The sequence below is a fragment of the Panulirus ornatus genome, chromosome 20, assembly GCF_036320965.1.
Source record: "Panulirus ornatus isolate Po-2019 chromosome 20, ASM3632096v1, whole genome shotgun sequence".
NCBI lineage: Eukaryota > Metazoa > Arthropoda > Malacostraca > Decapoda > Palinuridae > Panulirus > Panulirus ornatus.
In genome coordinates this window covers 45570505-45592406 of record NC_092243.1, presented here as the reverse complement: position 1 = coordinate 45592406, position 21902 = coordinate 45570505, and the positions used below count along the sequence as shown (strand labels likewise).

Here is a 21902-nt window from a genome sequence, read left to right as displayed (position 1 = left end):
AAGAGGATATATGTGTCGGAGGTGGAGGGAACGAGGAGAAGTGGGAGACCAAATTGGAGGTGGAAAGATGGAGTGAAAAAGATTTTGAGAGATCGGGGCCTGAACATGCAGGAGGGTGAAAGGCGAGCAAGGAATAGAGTGAATTGGATTGATGTGGTATACCGGGGTCGACGTGCTGTCAATGGATTGAATCAGAGCATGTGAAGTTAAGAGTAAATGTGATATATATATATATATATATATCATGAGAGGCAAGAGTTTTGGGAGCAGCTGAATGAGTGTGTTAGTGGTTTTGATGCACGAGACCGGGTTATAGTGATGGGTGATTTGAATGCAAAGGTGAGTAATGTGGCAGTTGAGGGAATAATTGGTATACATGGGGTGTTCAGTGCTGTAAATGGAAATGGTGAAGAGCTTGTAGATTTATGTGCTGAAAAAGGACTGATGATTGGGAATACCTGGTTTAAAAAGCGAGATATACATAAGTATACTTATGTAAGTAGGAGAGATGGCCAGAGAGCGTTATTGGATTACGTGTTAATTGACAGGCGTGCGAAAGAGAGACTTTTGGATGTTAATGTGCTGAGAGGTGCAACTGGAGGGATGTATGATCATTATCTTGTGAAGGCTAAGGTGAAGATTTGTATGGGTTTTCAGAAAAGAAGAGTGAATGTTGGGGTGACGAGGGTGGTGAGAGTAAGTGAGCTTGGGAAGGAGACTTGTGTGAGGAAGTACTAGGAGAGACTGAGTACAGAATGGAAAAAGGTGAGAACAATGGAAGTAAGGGGAGTGGGGGAGGAATGGGATGTATTTAGGGAATCAGTGATGGATTGCGCAAAAGATGCTTGTGGCATGAGAAGAGTGGGAGGTGGGTTGATTAGAAAGGGTAGTGAGTGGTGGGATGAAGAAGTAAGAGTATTAGTGAAAGAGAAGAGAGGCATTTGGACGATTTTTGCAGGGAAATAATGCAATTGAGTGGGAGACGTATAAAAGAAAGAGACAGGAGGTCAAGAGAAAGGTGCAAGAGGTGAAAAAAAGGGCAAATGAGAGTTGGGGTGAGAGAGTACCATTAAATTTTAGGGAGAATAAAAAGATGTTCTGGAAGGAGGTAAATAAAGTGCGTAAGACAAGAGAGCAAATGGGAACTTCAGTGAAGGGCACAAATGGGGAGGTGATAACAAGTAGTGGTGATGTGAGAAGGAGATGGAATGAGTATTTTGAAGGTTTGTTGAATGTGTTTGATGATAGAGTGGCAGATATAGGGTGTTTTGGTCGAGGTGGTGTGCAAAGTGAGAGGGTTAGGGAAGATGATTTGGTAAACAGAGAAGAGGTAGTAAAAGCTTTGCGGAAGATGAAAGCCGGCAAGGCAGCGGGTTTGGACGGTATTGCAGTGGAATTTATTAAAAAAGGGGGTGACTGTATTGTTGACTGGTTGGTAAGGTTATTTAATGTATGTATGACTCACGGTGAGGTGCCTGAGGATTGGCTGAATGCGTGCATAGTGCCACTGTACAAAGGCAAAGGGGATAAGAGTGAGTGCTCAAATTACAGAGGTATAAGTTTGTTGAGTATTCCTGGTAAATTATATGGGAGGGTATTGATTGAGAGGGTGAAGGCATGTACAGAGCATCAGATTGGGGAAGAGCAGTATGGTTTCAGAAGTGGTAGAGGATGTGTGGATCAGGTCTTTGCTTTGAAGAATGTATGTGAGAAATACTTAGAAAAGCAAATGGATTTGTATGTAGCATTTATGGATCTGGAGAAGGCATACGATAGAGTTGACAGAGATGCTCTGTGGAAGGTATTAAGAATATATGGTGTGGGAGGAAAATTGTTAGAAGCAGTGAAAAGTTTTTATCGAGGATGTAAGGCATGTGTACGTGTAGGAAGAGAGGAAAGTGATTGGTTCTCAGTGAGTGTAGGTCTGCGGCAGGGGTGTGTGATGTCTCCATGGTTGTTTAATTTGTTTATGGATGGGGTTGTTAGGGAGGTGAATGCAAGAGTTTTGGAAAGAGGGGCAAGTATGAAGTCTGTTGGGGATGAGAGAGTTTGGGAAGTGAGTCAGTTGCTGTTCGCTGATGATACAGCGCTGGTGGCTGATTCATGTGAGAAACTGCAGAAGCTGGTGACTGAGTTTGGTAAAGTGTGTGAAAGAAGAAAGTTAAGAGTAAATGTGAATAAGAGCAAGGTTATTAGGTACAGTAGGGTTGAGGGTCAAGTCAATTGGGAGGTGAGTTTGAATGGAGAAAAACTGGAGGAAGTGAAGTGTTTTAGATATCTGGGAGTGGATCTGGCAGCGGATGGAACCATGGAAGCGGAAGTGGATCATAGGGTGGGGGAGGGGGCGAAAATTCTGGGAGCCTTGAAGAATGTGTGGAAGTCGAGAACATTATCTCGGAAAGCAAAAATGGGTATGTTTGAAGGAATAGTGGTTCCAACAATGTTGTATGGTTGCGAGGCGTGGGCTATGGATAGAGCTGTGCGCAGGAGGATGGATGTGCTGGAAATGAGATGTTTGAGGACAATGTGTGGTGTGAGGTGGTTTGATCGAGTAAGTAATGTAAGGGTAAGAGAGATATTATACTTTATACTTTGTCGCTGTCTCCCGCGTTTGCGAGGTAGCGCAAGGAAACAGACGAAAGAAATGGCCCAACCCCCCCCCATACACATGTATATACATACATCCACACACGCAAATATACATACCTACACAGCTTTCCATGGTTTACCCCAGACGCTTCACATGCCTTGATTCAATCCACTGACAGCACGTCAACCCCGGTATACCACATCGCTCCAATTCACTCTATTCCTTGCCCTCCTTTTACCCTCCTGCATGTTCAGGCCCCGATCACACAAAATCTTTTTCACTCCATCTTTCCACCTCCAATTTGGTCTCCCTCTTCTCCTTGTTCCCTCCACCTCCGACACATATATCCTCTTGGTCAATCTTTCCTCACTCATCCTCTCCATGTGCCCAAACCACTTCAAAACACCCTCTTCTGCTCTCTCAACCACACTCTTTTTATTTCCACACATCTCTCTTACCCTTACGTTACTCACTCGATCAAACCACCTCACACCACACATTGTCCTCAAACATCTCATTTCCAGCACATCCATCCTCCTGCGCACAACTCTATCCATAGCCCACGCCTCGCAACCATACAACATTGTTGGAACCACTATTCCTTCAAACATACCCATTTTTGCTTTCCGAGATAATGTTCTCGACTTCCACACATTCTTCAAGGCTCCCAGAATTTTTGCCCCCTCCCCCACCCTATGATCCACTTCCGCTTCCATGGTTCCATCCGCTGCCAGATCCACTCCCAGATATCTAAAACACTTCACTTCCTCCAGTTTTTCTCCATTCAAACTCACCTCCCAATTGACTTGACCCTCAACCCTACTGTACCTAATAACCTTGCTCTTATTCACATTTACTCTTAAGTTTCTTCTTCCACACACTTTACCAAACTCAGTCACCAGCTTCTGCAGTTTCTCACATGAATCAGCCACCAGCGCTGTATCATCAGCGAACAACAACTGACTCACTTCCCAAGCTCTCTCATCCCCAACAGACTTCATACTTGCCCCTCTTTCCAAAACTCTTGCATTTACCTCCCTAACAACCCCATCCATAAACAAATTAAACAACCATGGAGACATCACACACCCCTGCCGAAAACCTACATTCACTGAGAACCAATCACTTTCCTCTCTTCCTACACGTACACATGCCTTACATCCTCGATAAAAACTTTTCACTGCTTCTAACAACTTTCCTCCCACACCATATATTCTTAATACCTTCCACAGAGCATCTCTATCAACTCTATCATATGCCTTCTCCAGATCCATAAATGCTACATACAAATCCATTTGCTTTTCTAAGTATTTCTCACATACATTCTTCAAAGCAAACACCTGATCCACACATCCACACACATGCTCAAATTACAGAGGTATGAGTTTGTTGAGTATTCCTGGTAAATTTTATGGGAGGGTATTGATTGAGAGGGTGAAGGCATGTACAGAGCATCATATTGGGGAAGAGCAGTGTGGTTTCAGAAGTGGTAAGAGAGATGTGTGGAAATAAAAAGAGCGTGGTTGAAAGAGCAGAAGAGGGTGTTTTGAAATGGTTTGGGCACATGGAGAGAATGAGTGAGGAAAGATTGACAAAGAGGATATATGTGTCGGAGGTAGAGGGAACGAGGAGAAGGGGGAGACCTAATTGGAGGTGGAAAGATGGAGTGAAAAAGATTTTGTGTGATCGGGGCCTGAACATGCAGGAGGGTGAAAGGAGGGCAAGGAATAGAGTGAATTGGAGCGATGTGGTATACCGGGGTTGACGTGCTGTCAGTGGATTGAATCAAGGCATGTGAAGCGTCTGGGGTAAACCATGGAAAGCTGTGTAGGTATGTATATTTGCGTGTGTGGATGTATGTATATACATGTGTATGGGGGTGGGTTGGGCCATTTCTTTCGTCTGTTTCCTTGCGCTACCTCACAAACGTGGGAGACAGCGACAAAGAAAAAAAAAAAAAAAATATATATATATATATATATAAATATATATATATGCTTTCGGGGATAATGTTCTCGACTTCCACACATTCTTTAAGGCTCCCAGGATTTTCGCCCCCTCCCCCACCCTATGATTCACTTCCGCTTCCATGGTTCCATCCGCTGTCAGATCCACTCCCAGATATCTAAAACACTTTACTTCCTCCAGTTTTTCTCCATTCAAACTTACCTCCCAATGGACTTGACCCTCAACCCTACTGTACCTAATAACCTTGCTATTATTCACATTTGCTTTCAGCTTTTTTTTTCACACACTTTACCACACTTGAAGCTTACTGATACAGTGGTTAAATTGATGAGAACTACTATTGACGTTTGTGGAAATAAATTATACATTTCCCTTTTCCATAGCCAGAGGTTGAACCATTATGTGACATTCATTTTCTCATTTCAAGCTAGAAGTTTCAGTTTTCTAAATTATTTCTTACTTTTTTCATATGTATATATATGTATATGTGTGTATGTGTATATGTGCGTGTGTATGTGTATGTATATATATATATATGTATATATTTCTTTTTTTTTTTTTTGCTTTGTCGCTGTCTCCCGCGTTTGCGAGGTAGCGCAAGGAAACAGACGAAAGAAATGGCCCAACCCACCCCCATACACATGTATATGCATCGTCCACACACGCAAATATACATACCTACAATCACTGAGAACCAATCACTTTCCTCTCTTCCTACACGTACACATGCCTTGCATCCTCGATAAAAACTTTTCATTGCTTCTAACAACTTGCCTCCCACACCATATATTCTTAATACCTTCCACAGAGCATCTCTATCAACTCTATCATATGCCTTCTCCAGATCCATAAATGCTACATACAAATCCATATACAAATATGTATATTATATATATATATATATATATATATATATATATATATATATATATATATATATATATATATATATATTTTTTTTTTTTGCTTTGTCGCTGTCTCCCGCGTTTGCGAGGTAGCGCAAGGAAACAGACGAAAGAAATGGCCCAACCCACCCCCATACACTTGTATATACATACGTCCACACACGCAAATATACATACCTACACAGCTTTCCATGGTTTACCCCAGACGCTTCACATGCCTTGATTCAATCCACTGACAGCACGTCAACCCTGGTATACCACATCGCTCCAATTCACTCTATTCCTTGCCCTCCTTTCACCCTCCTGCATGTTCAGGCCCCGATCACACAAAATCTTTTTCTCTCCATCTTTCCACCTCCAATTTGGTCTCCCTCTTCTACTTGTTCCCTCCACCTCCGACACATATATCCTCTTGGTCAATCTTTCCTCACTCATTCTCTCCATGTGCCCAAACCATTTCAAAACACCCTCTTCTGCTCTCTCAACCACGCTCTTTTTATTTCCACACATCTGTCTTACCCTTACGTTACTTACTCGATCAAACCACCTCACACCACACATTGTCCTCAAACATCTCATTTCCAGCACATCCATCCTCCTGCGCACCACTCTATCCATAGCCCACGCTTCGCAACCATACAACATTGTTGGAACTGCTATTCCTTCAAACATACCCATTTTTGCTTTCCGAGATAATGTTCTCGACTTCCACACATTCTTCAAGGCTCCCAGAATTTTCGCCCCCTCCCCCACCCTATGATCCACTTCCGCTTCCATGGTTCCATCCGCTGCCAGATCCACTCCCAGATATCTAAAACACTTTACTTCCTCCAGTTTTTCTCCATTCAAACTCACCTCCCAATTGACTCGACCCTCAACCCTACTGTACCTAATAACCTTGCTCTTATTCACATTTACTCTTAACTTTCTTCTTTCACACACTTTACCAAACTCAGTCACCAGCTTCTGCAGTTTCTCACATGAATCAGCCACCAGCGCTGTATCATCAGCGAACAGCAACTGACTCACTTCCCAAGCTCTCTCATCCCCAACAGACTTCATACTTGCCCCTCTTTCCAAAACTCTTGCATTCACCTCCCTAACAACCCCATCCATAAACAAATTAAACAACCATGGAGACATCACACACCCCTGCAGCAAATCTACATTCACTGAGAACCAATCACTTTCCTCTCTTCCTACATGTACACATGCCTTACATCCTCGATAAAAACTTTTCACTGCTTCTAACAACTTGCCTCCCACACCATATATTCTTAATACCTCACATGAGTGAGGAAAGATTGACAAAGAGGATATATGTGTCGGAGGTGGAGGGAACGAGGAGAAGGGGGAGACCTAATTGGAGGTGGAAAGATGGAGTGAAAAAGATTTTGTGTGATCGGGGCCTGAACATGCAGGAGGGTGAAAGGAGGGCAAGGAATAGAGTGAATTGGAGCGATGTGGTATACCGGGGTCGACGTGCTGTCAATGGATTGAATCAGAGCATGTGAAGTTAAGAGTAAATGTGATATATATATATATATGTATATGTGTGTATGTGTATATGTGCGTGTGTATGTGTATGTATATATATATATATGTATATATTTCTTTTTTTTTTTTGCTTTGTCGCTGTCTCCCGCGTTTGCGAGGTAGCGCAAGGAAACAGACGAAAGAAATGGCCCAACCCCCCCCCATACACATGTATATACATACATCCACACACGCAAATATACATACCTACAATCACTGAGAACCAATCACTTTCCTCTCTTCCTACACGTACAAGCATCTCTATCAACTCTATCATATGCCTTCTCCAGATCCATAAATGCTACATACAAATCCATTTGCTTTTCTAAGTATTTCTCACATATATTCTTCAAAGCAAACACCTGATCCACACATCCTCTACCACTTCTGAAACCACACTGCTCTTCCCCAATCTGATGCTCTGTACATGCCTTCACCCTCTCAATCAATACCCTCCCATATAATTTACCAGGAATACTCAACAAACTTATACCTCTGTAATTTGAACACTCACTCTTATCCCCTTTGCCTTTGTACAATGGCACTATGCACGCATTCCGCCAATCCTCAGGCACCTCACCATGAGTCATACATACATCAAATAACCTTACCAACCAGTCAACAATACAGTCACCCCCTTTTTTAATAAATTCCACTGCAATACCATCCAAACCTGCTGCCTTGCCGGCTTTCATCTTCCGCAAAGCTTTTACTACCTCTTCTCTGTTTACCAAATCATTTTCCCTAACCCTCTCACTTTGCACACCACCTCGACCAAAACACCCTATATCTGCCACTCTATCATCAAACACATTCAACAAACCTTCAAAATACTCACTCCATCTCCTTCTCACATCACCACTACTTGTTATCACCTCCCCATTTGCGCCCTTCACTGAAGTTCCCATTTGCTCCCTTGTCTTACGCACTTTATTTACCTCCTTCCAGAACATCTTTTTATTCTCCCTAAAATTTAATGATACTCTCTCACCCCAACTCTCATTTGCCCTTTTTTTCACCTCTTGCACCTTTCTCTTGACCTCCTGTCTCTTTCTTTTATACATCTCCCACTCAATTTCATTTTTTCCCTGCAAAAATCGTCCAAATGCCTCTCTCTTCTCTTTCACTAATACTGTTACTTCTTCTCAAAATCTTTTTCACTTCATCCTTCCACCTCCAATTTGGTCTCCCTCTTCTACTTGTTCCCTCCACCTCCGACACATATATCCTCTTGGTCAATCTTTCCTCACTCATTCTCTCCATGTGCCAAACCATTTCAACACACCTCTCTGCATGTCAGGCCCCATCCCACAAAATCTTTTTCACTCCATCTTTCCACCTCCAATTTGGTCTCCCTCTTCTACTTGTTCCCTCCACCTCCGACACATATATCCTCTTGGTCAATCTTTCCTCACTCATTCTCTCCATGTGCCCAAACCATTTCAAAACACCCTCTTCTGCTCTCTCAACCACGCTCTTTTTATTTCCACACATCTGTCTTACCCTTACGTTACTTACTCGATCAAACCACCTCACACCACACATTGTCCTCAAACATCTCATTTCCAGCACATCCATCCTCCTGCGCACCACTCTATCCATAGCCCACGCTTCGCAACCATACAACATTGTTGGAACTACTATTTCTTCAAATATACCCATTTTTGCTTTCCGAGATAATGTTCTCGACTTCCACACATTCTTCAAGGCTCCCAGAATTTTCGCCCCCTCCCCCACCCTATGATCCACTTCCGCTTCCATGGTTCCATCCGCTGCCAGATCCACTCCCAGATATCTAAAACACTTTACTTCCTCCAGTTTTTCTCCATTCAAACTCACCTCCCAATTGACTCGACCCTCAACCCTACTGTACCTAATAACCTTGCTCTTATTCACATTTACTCTTAACTTTCTTCTTTCACACACTTTACCAAACTCAGTCACCAGCTTCTGCAGTTTCTCACATGAATCAGCCACCAGCGCTGTATCATCAGCGAACAGCAACTGACTCACTTCCCAAGCTCTCTCATCCCCAACAGACTTCATACTTGCCCCTCTTTCCAAAACTCTTGCATTCACCTCCCTAACAACCCCATCCATAAACAAATTAAACAACCATGGAGACATCACACACCCCTGCAGCAAATCTACATTCACTGAGAACCAATCACTTTCCTCTCTTCCTACACGTACACATGCCTTACATCCTCGATAAAAACTTTTCACTGCTTCTAACAACTTGCCTCCCACACCATATATTCTTAATACCTTCCACAGAACATCTCTATCAACTCTATCATATGCCTTCTCCAGATCCATAAATGCTACATACAAATCCATTTGCTTTTCTAAGTATTTCTCACATATATTCTTCAAAGCAAACACCTGATCTACACATCCTCTACCACTTCTGAAACCACACTGCTCTTCCCCAATCTGATGCTCTGTACATGCCTTCACCCTCTCAATCAATACCCTCCCATATAATTTACCAGGAATACTCAACAAACTTATACCTCTGTAATTTGAGCACTCACTCTTATCCCCTTTGCCTTTGTACAATGGCACTATGCACGCATTCCGCCAATCCTCAGGCACCTCACCATGAGTCATACATACATCAAATAACCTTACCAACCAGTCAACAATACAGTCACCCCCTTTTTTAATAAATTCCACTGCAATACCATCCAAACCTGCTGCCTTGCCGGCTTTCATCTTCCGCAAAGCTTTTACTACCTCTTCTCTGTTTACCAAATCATTTTCCCTAACCCTCTCACTTTGCACACCACCTCGACCAAAACACCCTATATCTGCCACTCTATCATCAAACACATTCAACAAACCTTCAAAATACTCACTCCATCTCCTTCTCACATCACCACTACTTGTTATCACCTCCCCATTTGCACCCTTCACTGAAGTTCCCATTTGCTCCCTTGTCTTACGCACTTTATTTACCTCCTTCCAGAACATCTTTTTATTCTCCCTAAAATTTAATGATACTCTCTCACCCCAACTCTCATTTGCCCTTTTTTTCACCTCTTGCACCTTTCTCTTGACCTCCTGTCTCTTTCGTTTATACATCTCCAACTCAATTGCATTTTTTCCCTGCAAAAATCGTCCAAATGCCTCTCTCTTCTCTTTCACTAATACTCTTACTTCTTCTCAAAATCTTTTTCACTTCATCCTTCCACCTCCAATTTGGTCTCCCACTTCTACTTCTTCCCTCCACCTCTGACACATATATCCTGTTTGTAAATCTTTCCATACTCATTTTCTCCATGAGTCCAAACCATTTCAACACACCTCTCCTGCTCTGTCAACCACACTCTTTCTATTATCACATATCTCTCTTATTCTTTCATTACTTACTCAATCTAACCACCTCACGCCACATATTGTCCTCAAACATTTCATTTCCAACACATCCACTCTCTTCCATACAACCCTATCTATAGCCCATACCTCACAACCATATTACATTGTTGGAACTACTATTTCTTCAAATATACCCATTTTTGCTCTCCGAGATAACATTCTCTCCTTCCACACATTCTCCACCGCTCCCAAAACCTTCGCCTCTTCCCCCACCCTGTGACTCACTTCTGCTAAGTCCACTTCCAGATATCTAAAACACCACTTCCTCTAATTCTTCTCCATTCAAACTTACATCCCAATTAACTTGTCCCTCAACCTTACTGAACCTAATAACCTTGCTCTCATTCAGATTTACTCTCAACTTTCTCCTTTCACACACTTTTCCTAACTCAGTCACAAACTTCTGCAATTTTTCACAAGAATCAGTCACTAGAGCTGTATCATTGGCGAACAACAACTAACTAACTTCCCAGGCCCTCTCATCCCCAACAGACTGTATACTAGCCCCTCTCCAAAACTCATGGCAGGCTAAGGTACATACACATTTACTGGTCAGCCCTGAGGGGAGTATGAAAACTCAGGTTGGATAAAGGCCAACTGCCAATATCAGGATTCGAACCCATGCAACACTGAGCACCACATCACAAAGGCTCATGCATGTGTAATTACTTATTTCTAGTTACCTACGTCTTCAGTGGCTGACAGGCATTTCTAATGGTACAGTAGTCCTGTTAGTGCTATGTGAATATGAGGCATGGGCTTTAAGCAAAAATGTAAAGATTAGGGTGAATGTGTTGGAAATGTAACATTTGAAGACAGTATCTGGAGTCAAAAGGGTTGATCAAATAAGAAATGATAGGGCATGAGAGAGGTGTGGTAGTAAGAGGATTAAGTATGAGTGTGCCGAAAGGTGTGGCGAAACTGTTCAGACAAATGAAGAGAATTATTGAGGAAAAGATGACCAAGAGGGCATACATGTCAGAAGTGGAAGGAACAAGGAAAGCAGGGAACCAAGGAAGGGGTGGTAAAATGGAGTAAAATCTGTTTTGAAAGCTTGAGGTTTGAACATACATGAAGGTGCGAGGCATGTAGGAGAGAGAGGAAACTCGTGCAATGTAGTTTTGGAGGGATGATGTACTATCAGTGGGCTCAACCATGGAATATGAGGCAATCAGGGGAAACCATAGGAAGGTCTACGAGACTTGGTTGTAGACTGAGGGCTCTGGTTTTGGTGCATTATACATAACAGCTTAAGAGTAGATGCGAGTGCATAAGGCCATTTCTTCACCTGTTCCTGGTGCTATCTCGCTAACACAGGAAATGGCTGATATGGGAAAAAAAAAAATACCATAGAGAGAGGAAGTTTTACACTTTTTGGGCTCCAGATCTTGAACATCCACTATTACCACACAACTTCTTAAACTTATGTATGCTGTCTGTATTAACCATGTACTTAGTCATTCTATTCCATTTATCGGACACTCAAATGATACAAGTGCTTTTATATATTTTCCCCCGTAAGTTCCTTCTTTAATTTCATGTTTATGGCTCTATCCCTAAACCCCTCAAAGAACTGTTCAATGCCAACATCACTGATCTGTATCAAATACTTAAAGGCTGTGATCAGGTCATCCCTCACTCCTCTACTCAAAGGTAAAAAAATATAAAGCCTTCAGTGTTTCCCTCAAACTTATCTCCAATAATTTTGATATCATCATCTGGACCTTCTCTATTACCTCTTTGTGCTTCTTAGGTGAGGTGACCAAACATTAGAAGTTTTTCCAGTTTCAGCCTTATGTATGATATGACCAGCTTGCTTAATATTTCCTTATCCATATACTGAAAAGCTATTCTGATATTTGCCAAAAGACACATTGTCTCCTTTACTATTCTTGTAATGTGAGACTCTGGTGATAGGTTAGGGATGATGCTGACTAGTCAGTCCTTCTTACACATAGAATCCCTAAGTTTATTTCCAGCTAAATAAGTCATGATGAGGTCTTCTTTTCCTTTGTCCCTCCCTCATTACTTGGAATTTGCTTGGGTTGAATTTCATTAACCATGTATTAGACAATCTTTGGAGTCTGCTTAGTTCCCCTTGCAATCTGATGAAATCCTCCTCACTTTTCAATTCTCTCATAAGTTTTGCATCATCTGCAAACATATTCAGACAAGTCATTTACATACATCAAGAACAGTAAAGGTCCCAAAACAGAACCCTGGGATAATCACTAGTTTTCTCCACCCTTTTGGAGAAGGTTGCAATGACTTTTGTACCTTGCTCCCTTCAATAAGATATTTTTCTAGCTATCAACTGAGTTTTCCCTTATTCCTGCCAAGCATTCCATCTCCTTAATAAGCCTCCCATAAGGTAATATCAAATGCTTTCAGTCAGTTAAAAATCTAAAAGGTTTGTTACACATGACCTTTCCCTATATGTGTAGCCTCTCACTTAGGTAATTTCTCTTCAGTTGAAAGTCATTCATCTAATTCCTGATTATCTTTTACAGTATCTTACAGACCACACTCATCCCAGTCTTCTTTCTTATGGATGGGTTTTACTTCTACCCTTTTTCACTCCCTTAGCACTCTGCCTCTCTCCAACAATATTCCAAACATAATTTCAAGAGGTCTGTCAAGTGTATCTGCACACATCTCCAGCGCATGTGGTGAAGACCTTTTAATATTCTGTTAATGTCTTTTCCAAATATCTCAACATTTTCTAAAGTCTCCTCCCCAACCCCTCTCACTAATGATATGAATATACTGTATTCCACTGTGGAAACACTTTCGAACTTGTAACTCAGTTCCTCATACATCCTTTAATTTTTCTTAATAATTTTTCCCTTGGAATCCCTTAGCTGCTCTTGCTGACAATCTACTTCTGATGAATTTTTGGAAATGTTTTGGATTTTCACCTGCTTTGTCCACAATATTCTTCTCAAAATTTCTGTTCCTCCTTTCTCAACCTGTTACACTCGTTTCATACTCTCTTATATCTTGCATAGCTACCTGGCTGGATTGTCACCTTTATCTCTGCAACTCCACATTTCAAAGCTCCCTTGCTTTTTGTTATCTTTGATTACACCAATCTTCCCTCTTCCTTAATTTTCCCTTAGTATTTGAAGCAAAAGGTGTGTGTGTGTGTGTGTGTGTGTGTGTGTGTGTGTGTGTGTGTGTGTGTGTGTGTGTGTGTAGACATTTTACTTAGATGGTTATAAACACTGGCATTTTTCAGACTTTCTGCATCCTTTGAAATATTCTCACACTCCTTTTGGGGAGTACGTCCCCAGTTCAAGAACCTTTGCTATAAACACTTGTACATAAAATTCAAAACACGAGATTAGATAAAATGAAAAAACAATTAAGAAAATCTCACTTTTCACTATTCATGTTTGGTGAGTTCGTAAGTGGCCCTTTAATGTTGACCTCTGTGAAGCACGATAAGGACAAACAGAACATGAATAGGGCTTCTCACCCGTATGAATCCGAATGTGGTTGTTCATCGTATTCTTTGTGCATGAATGAAATGGACAGTGTGGGCAAGTATATGGTTTTTCTCCAGTGTGAGTTCTAATGTGTTTGGTCATGTGGTCTTTCCTAACAGTGAAATATGTACAGTAGGGGCACTGATGCACCTTGCCGATGGATCCTCTTCCGCTATTCCGCAGACCATCACTGTTCAGTCCCACCTGTTGGGAATGCCTATCTCGGTTATTCTTGTCAATATCAAAATTACCAGTTCCAAAGTACACATATAAATTCTTTACATACTCACATTACACTGCATAACAAATTTTTAGTGTGTATTTTTTCCTGGGTAATAAGTCTCATTTTCTAATTGATTATGTCTAAATAGTATAGGAAACGGTTATTACTCCCCTGAAACTTTGCTTGTGTGATCAGGATAGTGATATTTTGAAATTTACCTATCTTTCAGAACATTCCAGAGAGATTCAGTTCTGAGTAGCTGATTTAGAACTTTCTAGAAGTTTCCAGTAATATAAATTGTAGTCAGAGGGGGCAGATGACATAGATCCAGATTACAATTTCAGAGCTGCAGCTGAGGAAAGAAACCCGTACTACCTAAATGACATGATCAGAGATCTTGGTCTCACAAAGTCCAATACCGAGCATCCGACGTCTAGGCTCAAGCACTGGAACTTGTTGGATGAAAGCGTGCAAACTGCAGATCAGAAAGTGTCACCTAGGTTTTTCCAGCTTCAACCCTCAAGATGGGCTCTGCTTCTGCCACAATGTAACCAGTCTGTTTGAGGCAATCAGAAGTGCCTGTAACCCAAACAAGTGGCACCTCTTTATTGACAATTCATCCAGAAGCCTCAAAGCCATGCTGCTCCATAACAGGAGCAAGTACTAGTCTCTTCCTCTGGCTCACTAGTGCACCTCAAAGAAGAATACAACAATGTCAAGACCTTGCTAGATGCCTTGAAGTATGATGAGTACAGCTGGGAGGTCATCAGAGACTGCAAAATAGGTCTGATGGGTCTCCACGGCAGCTTTACTAAGTTTCCCTGCTATCTCTGTCTTTTGGACATCAGGGATACTGTGGTGCACTATCACAGGCAGGACTGGCCACAACAAGCCAAATTTTCTGTGGGAATGAATAACGTCAAGTGGGAGCCACTGGTGGGACACCTGGAAGGTGTCGATGCCACCACTGCACATAAAACTAGGCCTTATGAAACAACCTGTCACAGCTCTTAATAAGGAGACTACAGCCTTCAAGTACCCTCAAGACTTCTTCCCTAAGCTGTCTGAGGCAAAGGTCAAAGCCAGAGTCTTCATTGGATCACAGATAAAGAAGATCCTGGAGTGTAAGGAATTCCCAAAGCTCCCTAGGAAGGAGAAAGCAACATGGTACAGCTTTGTAGCAATGGTTTGGGACTTTCTAGGCAATCACTATGTGGAGCTGGTTGAGACTATGGTGAAGAACTATCGCCTAGTTTGCAGGATGTCCTTCAAAGTCCATACCTTGACGCTCATCATGATAAATTCAAGAACATGGGAGCATATTTGGAGGAGCAAGGCAAGCACTTCCAACAGGATATACTGAACTTTGAATGCTGCTACCAAGGAACATATAACGAGAACATGATGGAAGATCATATTTGGGGTCTGATTGGAGTGACTTAATGTGCAATTGCAAATTTAGAAAAAATACTCACTTATGACCCTTTTGTGATCACTTTTGTTTAACATTAGTGTAAATACATGTTACTTTCAATTCATAATGCTGTTGCTTTTCTGAATCTATGTGATTACAAATGTGCATGTTTGCCCATCATCTAACTGGAAATAGGTAAATTTCAAAATATCACTGTCCTGGTCACATAAGCAAAGTCTGAAGGGAATAACAGCCTTTTTCTTTACTTTTTATGTATAAGCAATTAGGAAATAATACTTACTACCCAAGAACAAAAACTGTTACCAAAGGGGAATACATATCAAAATCATTCATGAAAGGCAAGAATGAATATTTCATATAAATGAGCATTTCCATCCACAGTAAATCACTGGATAACATTTTTTGTTTCCAGTTTCATTTTTCTGTAAATATCTAACTAGGTGTTATGAAAACAAGAATAAAGGTCTTGATCATTTTATGATCTCTCCATCCCAAAATGCATAATCATTTCATAATCTCTCTCTCTTCCATACAGCAACTTTAAGCCTGAATTATGGTAAATTACTTCTAAAGCTATACATTGTTTATATTTCAGGCAGAAGTTTTTACCTCATCAGTTTCAAAGGGTATTTCATAAGAAAGATGAATGGGAGACACTTTCCAATAGTAATCTACGTTAATGTATCAAAATCAAAGCAAAGCAGTGGTGTTTAAACGAGAACTAAATACATAAAACTCAACACAGTCACAAAAATAACTGCAGAAGTAATGAATGAAGGAGTGAAACCCTAGTAATTCTCAATCATCATTCAACTATGAAAACATATTTTTTTTTGAAGTTTGCAGATTTAGTAGTGGCAACTGAATGTCCTAATCAAGGCCATCTCATTTCCTTATCTTTTCCATACCTGCTTGCCATATCCCATATTAGCAAGGCGATGCCAGGAACAGTTGAATAAGTTGCCCCATTTGCTCATATCCACTCTAGCTGTCATTCATAACAATTAAAATCATAGCGTCCTATCCAAAACCATGCCCTTCAAATACTTCTGCAGGTTCCCATGACTATTTCAAATGCCCTTGTTCAGTCCAGTGACAGCATGTTGCCCCCTGTATACTTCATCACTCAAATTCACTCTATTCTGTGCATGCCTTCCACCCTCCAGCATATTCAATCCCCTAAGCACTCAAAACCTTTTTAACTCCATCCTTCCATCTCCAATTCCATCACCCATTTTTCTTGTTGCCTCTATATCTGACACATATACCCTCTTTGTCAACCTCTCCTCACTCATTTTCTCCATATGTTCAAACCTTCATACCATTTCAGCACAAACTCTTCAGCTCTCTTCATTATCCTCTTCTGATTATTACATCTCCCTCTATTACTTCTTACTCAATCAAATCACCTCACACCATATTCTATCCTCAAACAACTCATTTCCAATACATTCATCCTCTTACATACATTCTTACCTTAAGCCAACACCTCGTACCCATACAACATCTGGACTACTATACCTTAAATCATACTGATCTTTGCCCTCCTAGATAGAGGCCTCTCTTTCCACACTTTCCTCAAAGCTCTCAGGACCTCTGCTCCTTCATCCATCCAATGCTCACTTCAGCTTCAAAGGTTCTATTTGTTACCATGTCCGTTCCTATTACTTCTTACTCAATCAAACCACCTCAAACCATATTCTATCCTCAAACAATTCATTTTGATCTCATTCATCCAATTACATACATTCTTACTTTAAGCCAACATCTCATACCCATACAACATCTGTATACCTTAATTCATTCTGATCTTTGCCCTCCTAGATAGAGGCCTCTCTTTCCACACTTTTCTCAAAGCTCCCAGGACCTCTGCTGCTTCATCCACCCAATGACTCACTTTAACCTCCAAGGTTCCATTTGCTACTATGTCCATTCTCATGTATCTAAAATACTTCATTTCCTCCAAGTTTTCTCCATTCAAACACACACCCTACCTAACCTGTCTCTCTCCACCACTAAACCTAATAACCTTACTTTTCTTCACATTTACTCTCAACTTTCTGTTTAAGAACTCCAAAACTCAAGAAACCAACTTTTGCTCCTTTTCATAATTCTGTAACCAGCACCACATCATCAGCAAAATAACTGAGTCACCTTCCAAGCCCCCCAACCACTGACAAACTACAGACCTACTCTGGTTCCTATGAACTTTGCATTCAACTCATTTGCCATTCCATCCATTAATAAATCAAACAGCCATGGTAATATCACATACCACCGCCTCAGACCCAACTTCACCTGAAATTATTCCTCTCCTCTCTTCTTACACACATAATTGCCTTACTCTCTTAATAAAAACTCTTCACTGCTTGTAACAGCTTTCCTTCCACACCATATAATAATACCACTTTCCTGGGTGCATAGCAACCCTTTCATGTGCTTTTTCCACATACGAATTCTATTGTCTCTCAAAGTATTTCTCACATATTCCTCAAAGCAAACGTCAGATCCAAATCTCTTCTTCAAGTCCTGAAACCACATTGTTCCTTCCCAATCTGATGCTCTATGCATGCCACCACCATCTCTTGTACATCTCCCAATCACTTGCACTTCTTTCTTGCAAGAAAGCCCACACACCTCTCTTTTTCTTTCACTAGCAACTTAATTTCCTCAACCCATCATTCACTACTGTTTCTCACGTGCCTACCTTCCAAACTTACACATGCCACACACTTCTCTTGCAAATGCCAGCACTGCTCACTGCTGGCATTTGGCAGCAGATGGAACCATGGAAGCGGAAGTGAATCATAGGGTGGGGGAGCGGGCGAAAGTTCTGGGAGAGTTGAAGAATGTATGGAAGTCGAGAACATTATCTCGGAAAGCAAAAATGGGTATGTTTGAAGGAATAGTGGTTCCAACAAAGTTATATGATTGCAAGGCATGGGCTATGGATAGAGTTGTGCGGAGGGGGGTGGATGTGTTGGAAATGAGATGTTTGAGGAAAACATGTGGTGTGAGGTGGTTTGATCGAGTAAGTAATAATAGGGTAAGAGAGATGTGTGGTAATAAAAAGAGTGTGGTTGAGAGAGCAGAAGAGGGTGTTTTGAAATGGTTTGGTCACATGGAGAGAATGAGTGAGGAAAGATTGACAAAGAGGATATATGTGTAAGAGGTGGAGGGAATGAGGAGAAGTGGGAGACCAAATTGGAGGTGGAAAGATGGAGTGAAAAAGATATTGAGTGATCGGGGCCTGAACATGCAGGAGGGTGAAAGGCATGCAAGGAATAAAGTGAATTGGAACAATGTGGCATACTGGGGTCAATGTGCTGTCAATGGATTGAACCAGGGCATGTGAAGCGTCTGGGGTAAACCATGGAAAGTGCTGTGGGGCCTGGATGTATGTATGTATGTATGTATGTATATATACATATGAAAGCCGGCAAGGCAGCAGGTTTGGATGGTATTGCAGTGGAATTTATTAAAAAAGGGGGTGACTGTATTATTGACTGGTTGGTAAGGTTCTTTAATATATGTATGACTCATGGTGAGGTGCCTGAGGATTGGCGGAATGCGTGTATAGTGCCATTATACAAAGGCAAAGGGGATAAGAGTGAGTGCTCAAATTACAGAAGTATAAGTTTGTTGAGTATTCCTGGTAAATTATATGGGAGGGTATTGATTGAGAGGGTGAAGGCATGTACAGAGCATCAGATTGGGGAAGAGCAGTGTGGTTTCAGAAGTGGTAGAGGATGTGTGGATCAGGTCTTTGCTTTGAAGAATGTATGTGAGAAATACTAAGAAAAGCAAATGGATTTGTATGTAGCATTTATGGATCTGGAGAAGGCATATGATAGAGTTGATAGAGATGCTCTGTGGAAGGTATTAAGAATATATGGTGTGGGAGGCAAGTTGTTAGAAGCAGTGAAAAGTTTTTATCGAGGATGTAAGGCATGTGTACATGTAGGAAGAGAGGAAAGTGATTGGTTCTCAGTGAATGTAGGTTTGCGGCAGGGGTGTGTGATGTCTCCATGGTTGTTTAATTTGTTTATGGATGGGGTTGTTAGGGAGGTGAATGCAAGAGTTTTGGAAAGAGGGGCAAGTATGAAGTCTGTTGGGGATGAGAGAACTTGGGAAGTGAGTCAGTTGTTGTTCGCTGATGATACAGCGCTGGTGGCTGATTCATGTGAGAAACTGCAGAAGCTGGTGACTGAGTTTGGTAAAGTGTGTGAAAGAAGAAAGTTAAGAGTAAATGTGAATAAGATCAAGGTTATTAGGTACAGTAGGGTTGAGGGTCAAGTCAATTGGGAGGTAAGTTTGAATGGAGAAAAACTGGAGGAAGTAAAGTGTTTTAGATATCTGGGAGTGGATCTGGCAGTGGATGGAACCATGGAAACGGAAGTGAATCATAGGGTGGGGGAGGGGGCGAAAATCCTGGGAGCCTTGAAGAATGTGTGGAAGTGGAGAACATTATCTCGGAGAGCAGAAATGGGTATGTTTGAATGAATAGTGGTTCCAACAATGTTGTATGGTTGCAAGGCGTGGGCTATGGATAGAGTTGTGCGCAGGAGGATGGATGTGCTGGAAATAAGATGTTTGAGGACAATGTGTGGTGTGAGGTGGTTTGATCGAGTAAGTAACGTAAGGGTAAGAGAGATGTGTGGAAATAAAAAGAGCATGGTTGAGAGAGCAGAAGAGGGTGTTTTGAAATGGTTTGGGCACATGGAGAGAATGAGTGAGGAAAGATTGACCAAGAGGATATATGTGTCGGAGGTGGAGGGAACGAGGAGAAGTGGGAGACCAAATTGGAGGTGGAAAGATGGAGTGAAAAAGATTTTGAGTGATCGGGGCCTGAACATGCAGGAGGGTGAAAGGCGGTCAAGGAATAGAGTGAAATGGATCGATGTGGTATACCGGGGTCGACGTGCTGTCAATGGATTGAATCAGGGCATGTGAAGCGTCTGGGGTAAAACATGGAAAGCTGTGTAGACATGTATATTTGCGTGTGTGGACGTATGTATATACATGTATATAGGGGTGGGTTGGGCCATTTCTTTCGTCTGTTTTCCTTGCGCTACCTCGCAAACGCGGGAGACAGCGGCAAAAAATATATATATATATATATATATATATATATATATATATATATATATATATATATATATATATATATATATATATATTTATTTTTTTTTCATACTATTCGCCATTTCCCGCGATAGCGAGGTAGCGTTAAGAACAGAGGACTGGGCCTTTGAGGGAACATCCTCACCTGGCCCTCTTCTCTGTTCCTTCTTTTGGAAAATTAAAAAAAAAAAAAAAAGAGAGGGGAGGATTTCCAGCCCCCCGCTCCCTTCCCTTTTAGTCGCCTTCTACGACACGCAGGGAATACGTGGGAAGTATTCTTTCTCCCCTATCCCCAGGGAATATATATATACATATATATATACATATATACATATATATATACATATATGTACATATATAATATCATCCCTGGGGATAGGGGATTAAGAATACTTCCCACGTATTCCCTGCATGTCATAGAAGACGACTAAAAGGGGAGGGAGCGGGGGGCTGGAAATCCTCCCCTCTCGTTTTTTTTTTTCTTTAATTTTCCAAAGAAGGAACAAAGGGGGCCAAGTGAGGATATTCCAAAAAAGGCCCAGTCCTCAGTTCTTAACGCTACCTCGCTAACGCGGGAAATGGCGAATAGTTTAAATGAAAAGAAAGAAAAGATATATAATACATACATACATATATATATATATATATATATATATATATATATATATATATATATATATATATATATATATATATATACATATATATATATTTTTTTTTTGTCACTGTCTCCCGCGTTTGCGAGGTAGGGCAAGGAAACAGACGAAAAAAATGGCCCAACCCACCCCCATACACATGTATATACATACGTCCACACACGCAAATATACATACCTACACAGCTTTCCATGGTTTACCCCAGACACTTCACATGCCTTGATTCAATCCACTGACAGCATGTCAACCCCGGTATACCACATCGCTCCAATTCACTCTATTCCTTGCCCTACTTTCACCCTCCTGCATGTTCAGGCCCCGATCACACAAAATCTTTTTCACTCCATCTTTCCACCTCCAATTTGGTCTCCCTCTTCTCCTCGTTCCCTCCACCTCCGACACATATATTCTCTTGGTCAATCTTTCCTCACTCATTCTCTCCATGTGACCAAACTATTTCAAAACACCCTCTTCTGCTCTCTCAACCACACTCTTTTTATTTCCACACATCTCTCTTACCCTTACGTTACTTACTCGATCAAACCACCTCACACCACACATTGTCCTCAAACATCTCATTTCCAGCACATCCATCC

At 41.4% G+C, this 21902-nt stretch overlaps 1 protein-coding gene across 15 annotated transcripts in view; it reads right to left on the bottom strand.

The window, feature by feature from the left end:
- Positions 1-21902, bottom strand: part of LOC139755976 (uncharacterized) — a 734338-nt gene that overhangs the window by 358773 nt on the left and 353663 nt on the right. The window contains exon 6 of one of the 15 annotated variants that reach the window (XM_071674840.1): positions 13859-14072. The exons of 13 other annotated variants lie outside the window; for them this stretch is intronic. In XM_071674840.1, the coding sequence (XP_071530941.1) occupies positions 13859-14072 (214 nt within the window). Of the gene's footprint in view, positions 1-13759; positions 14073-21902 lie in introns of those variants that run through there. One more of the 15 variants, XM_071674839.1, reaches the window with a different exon arrangement.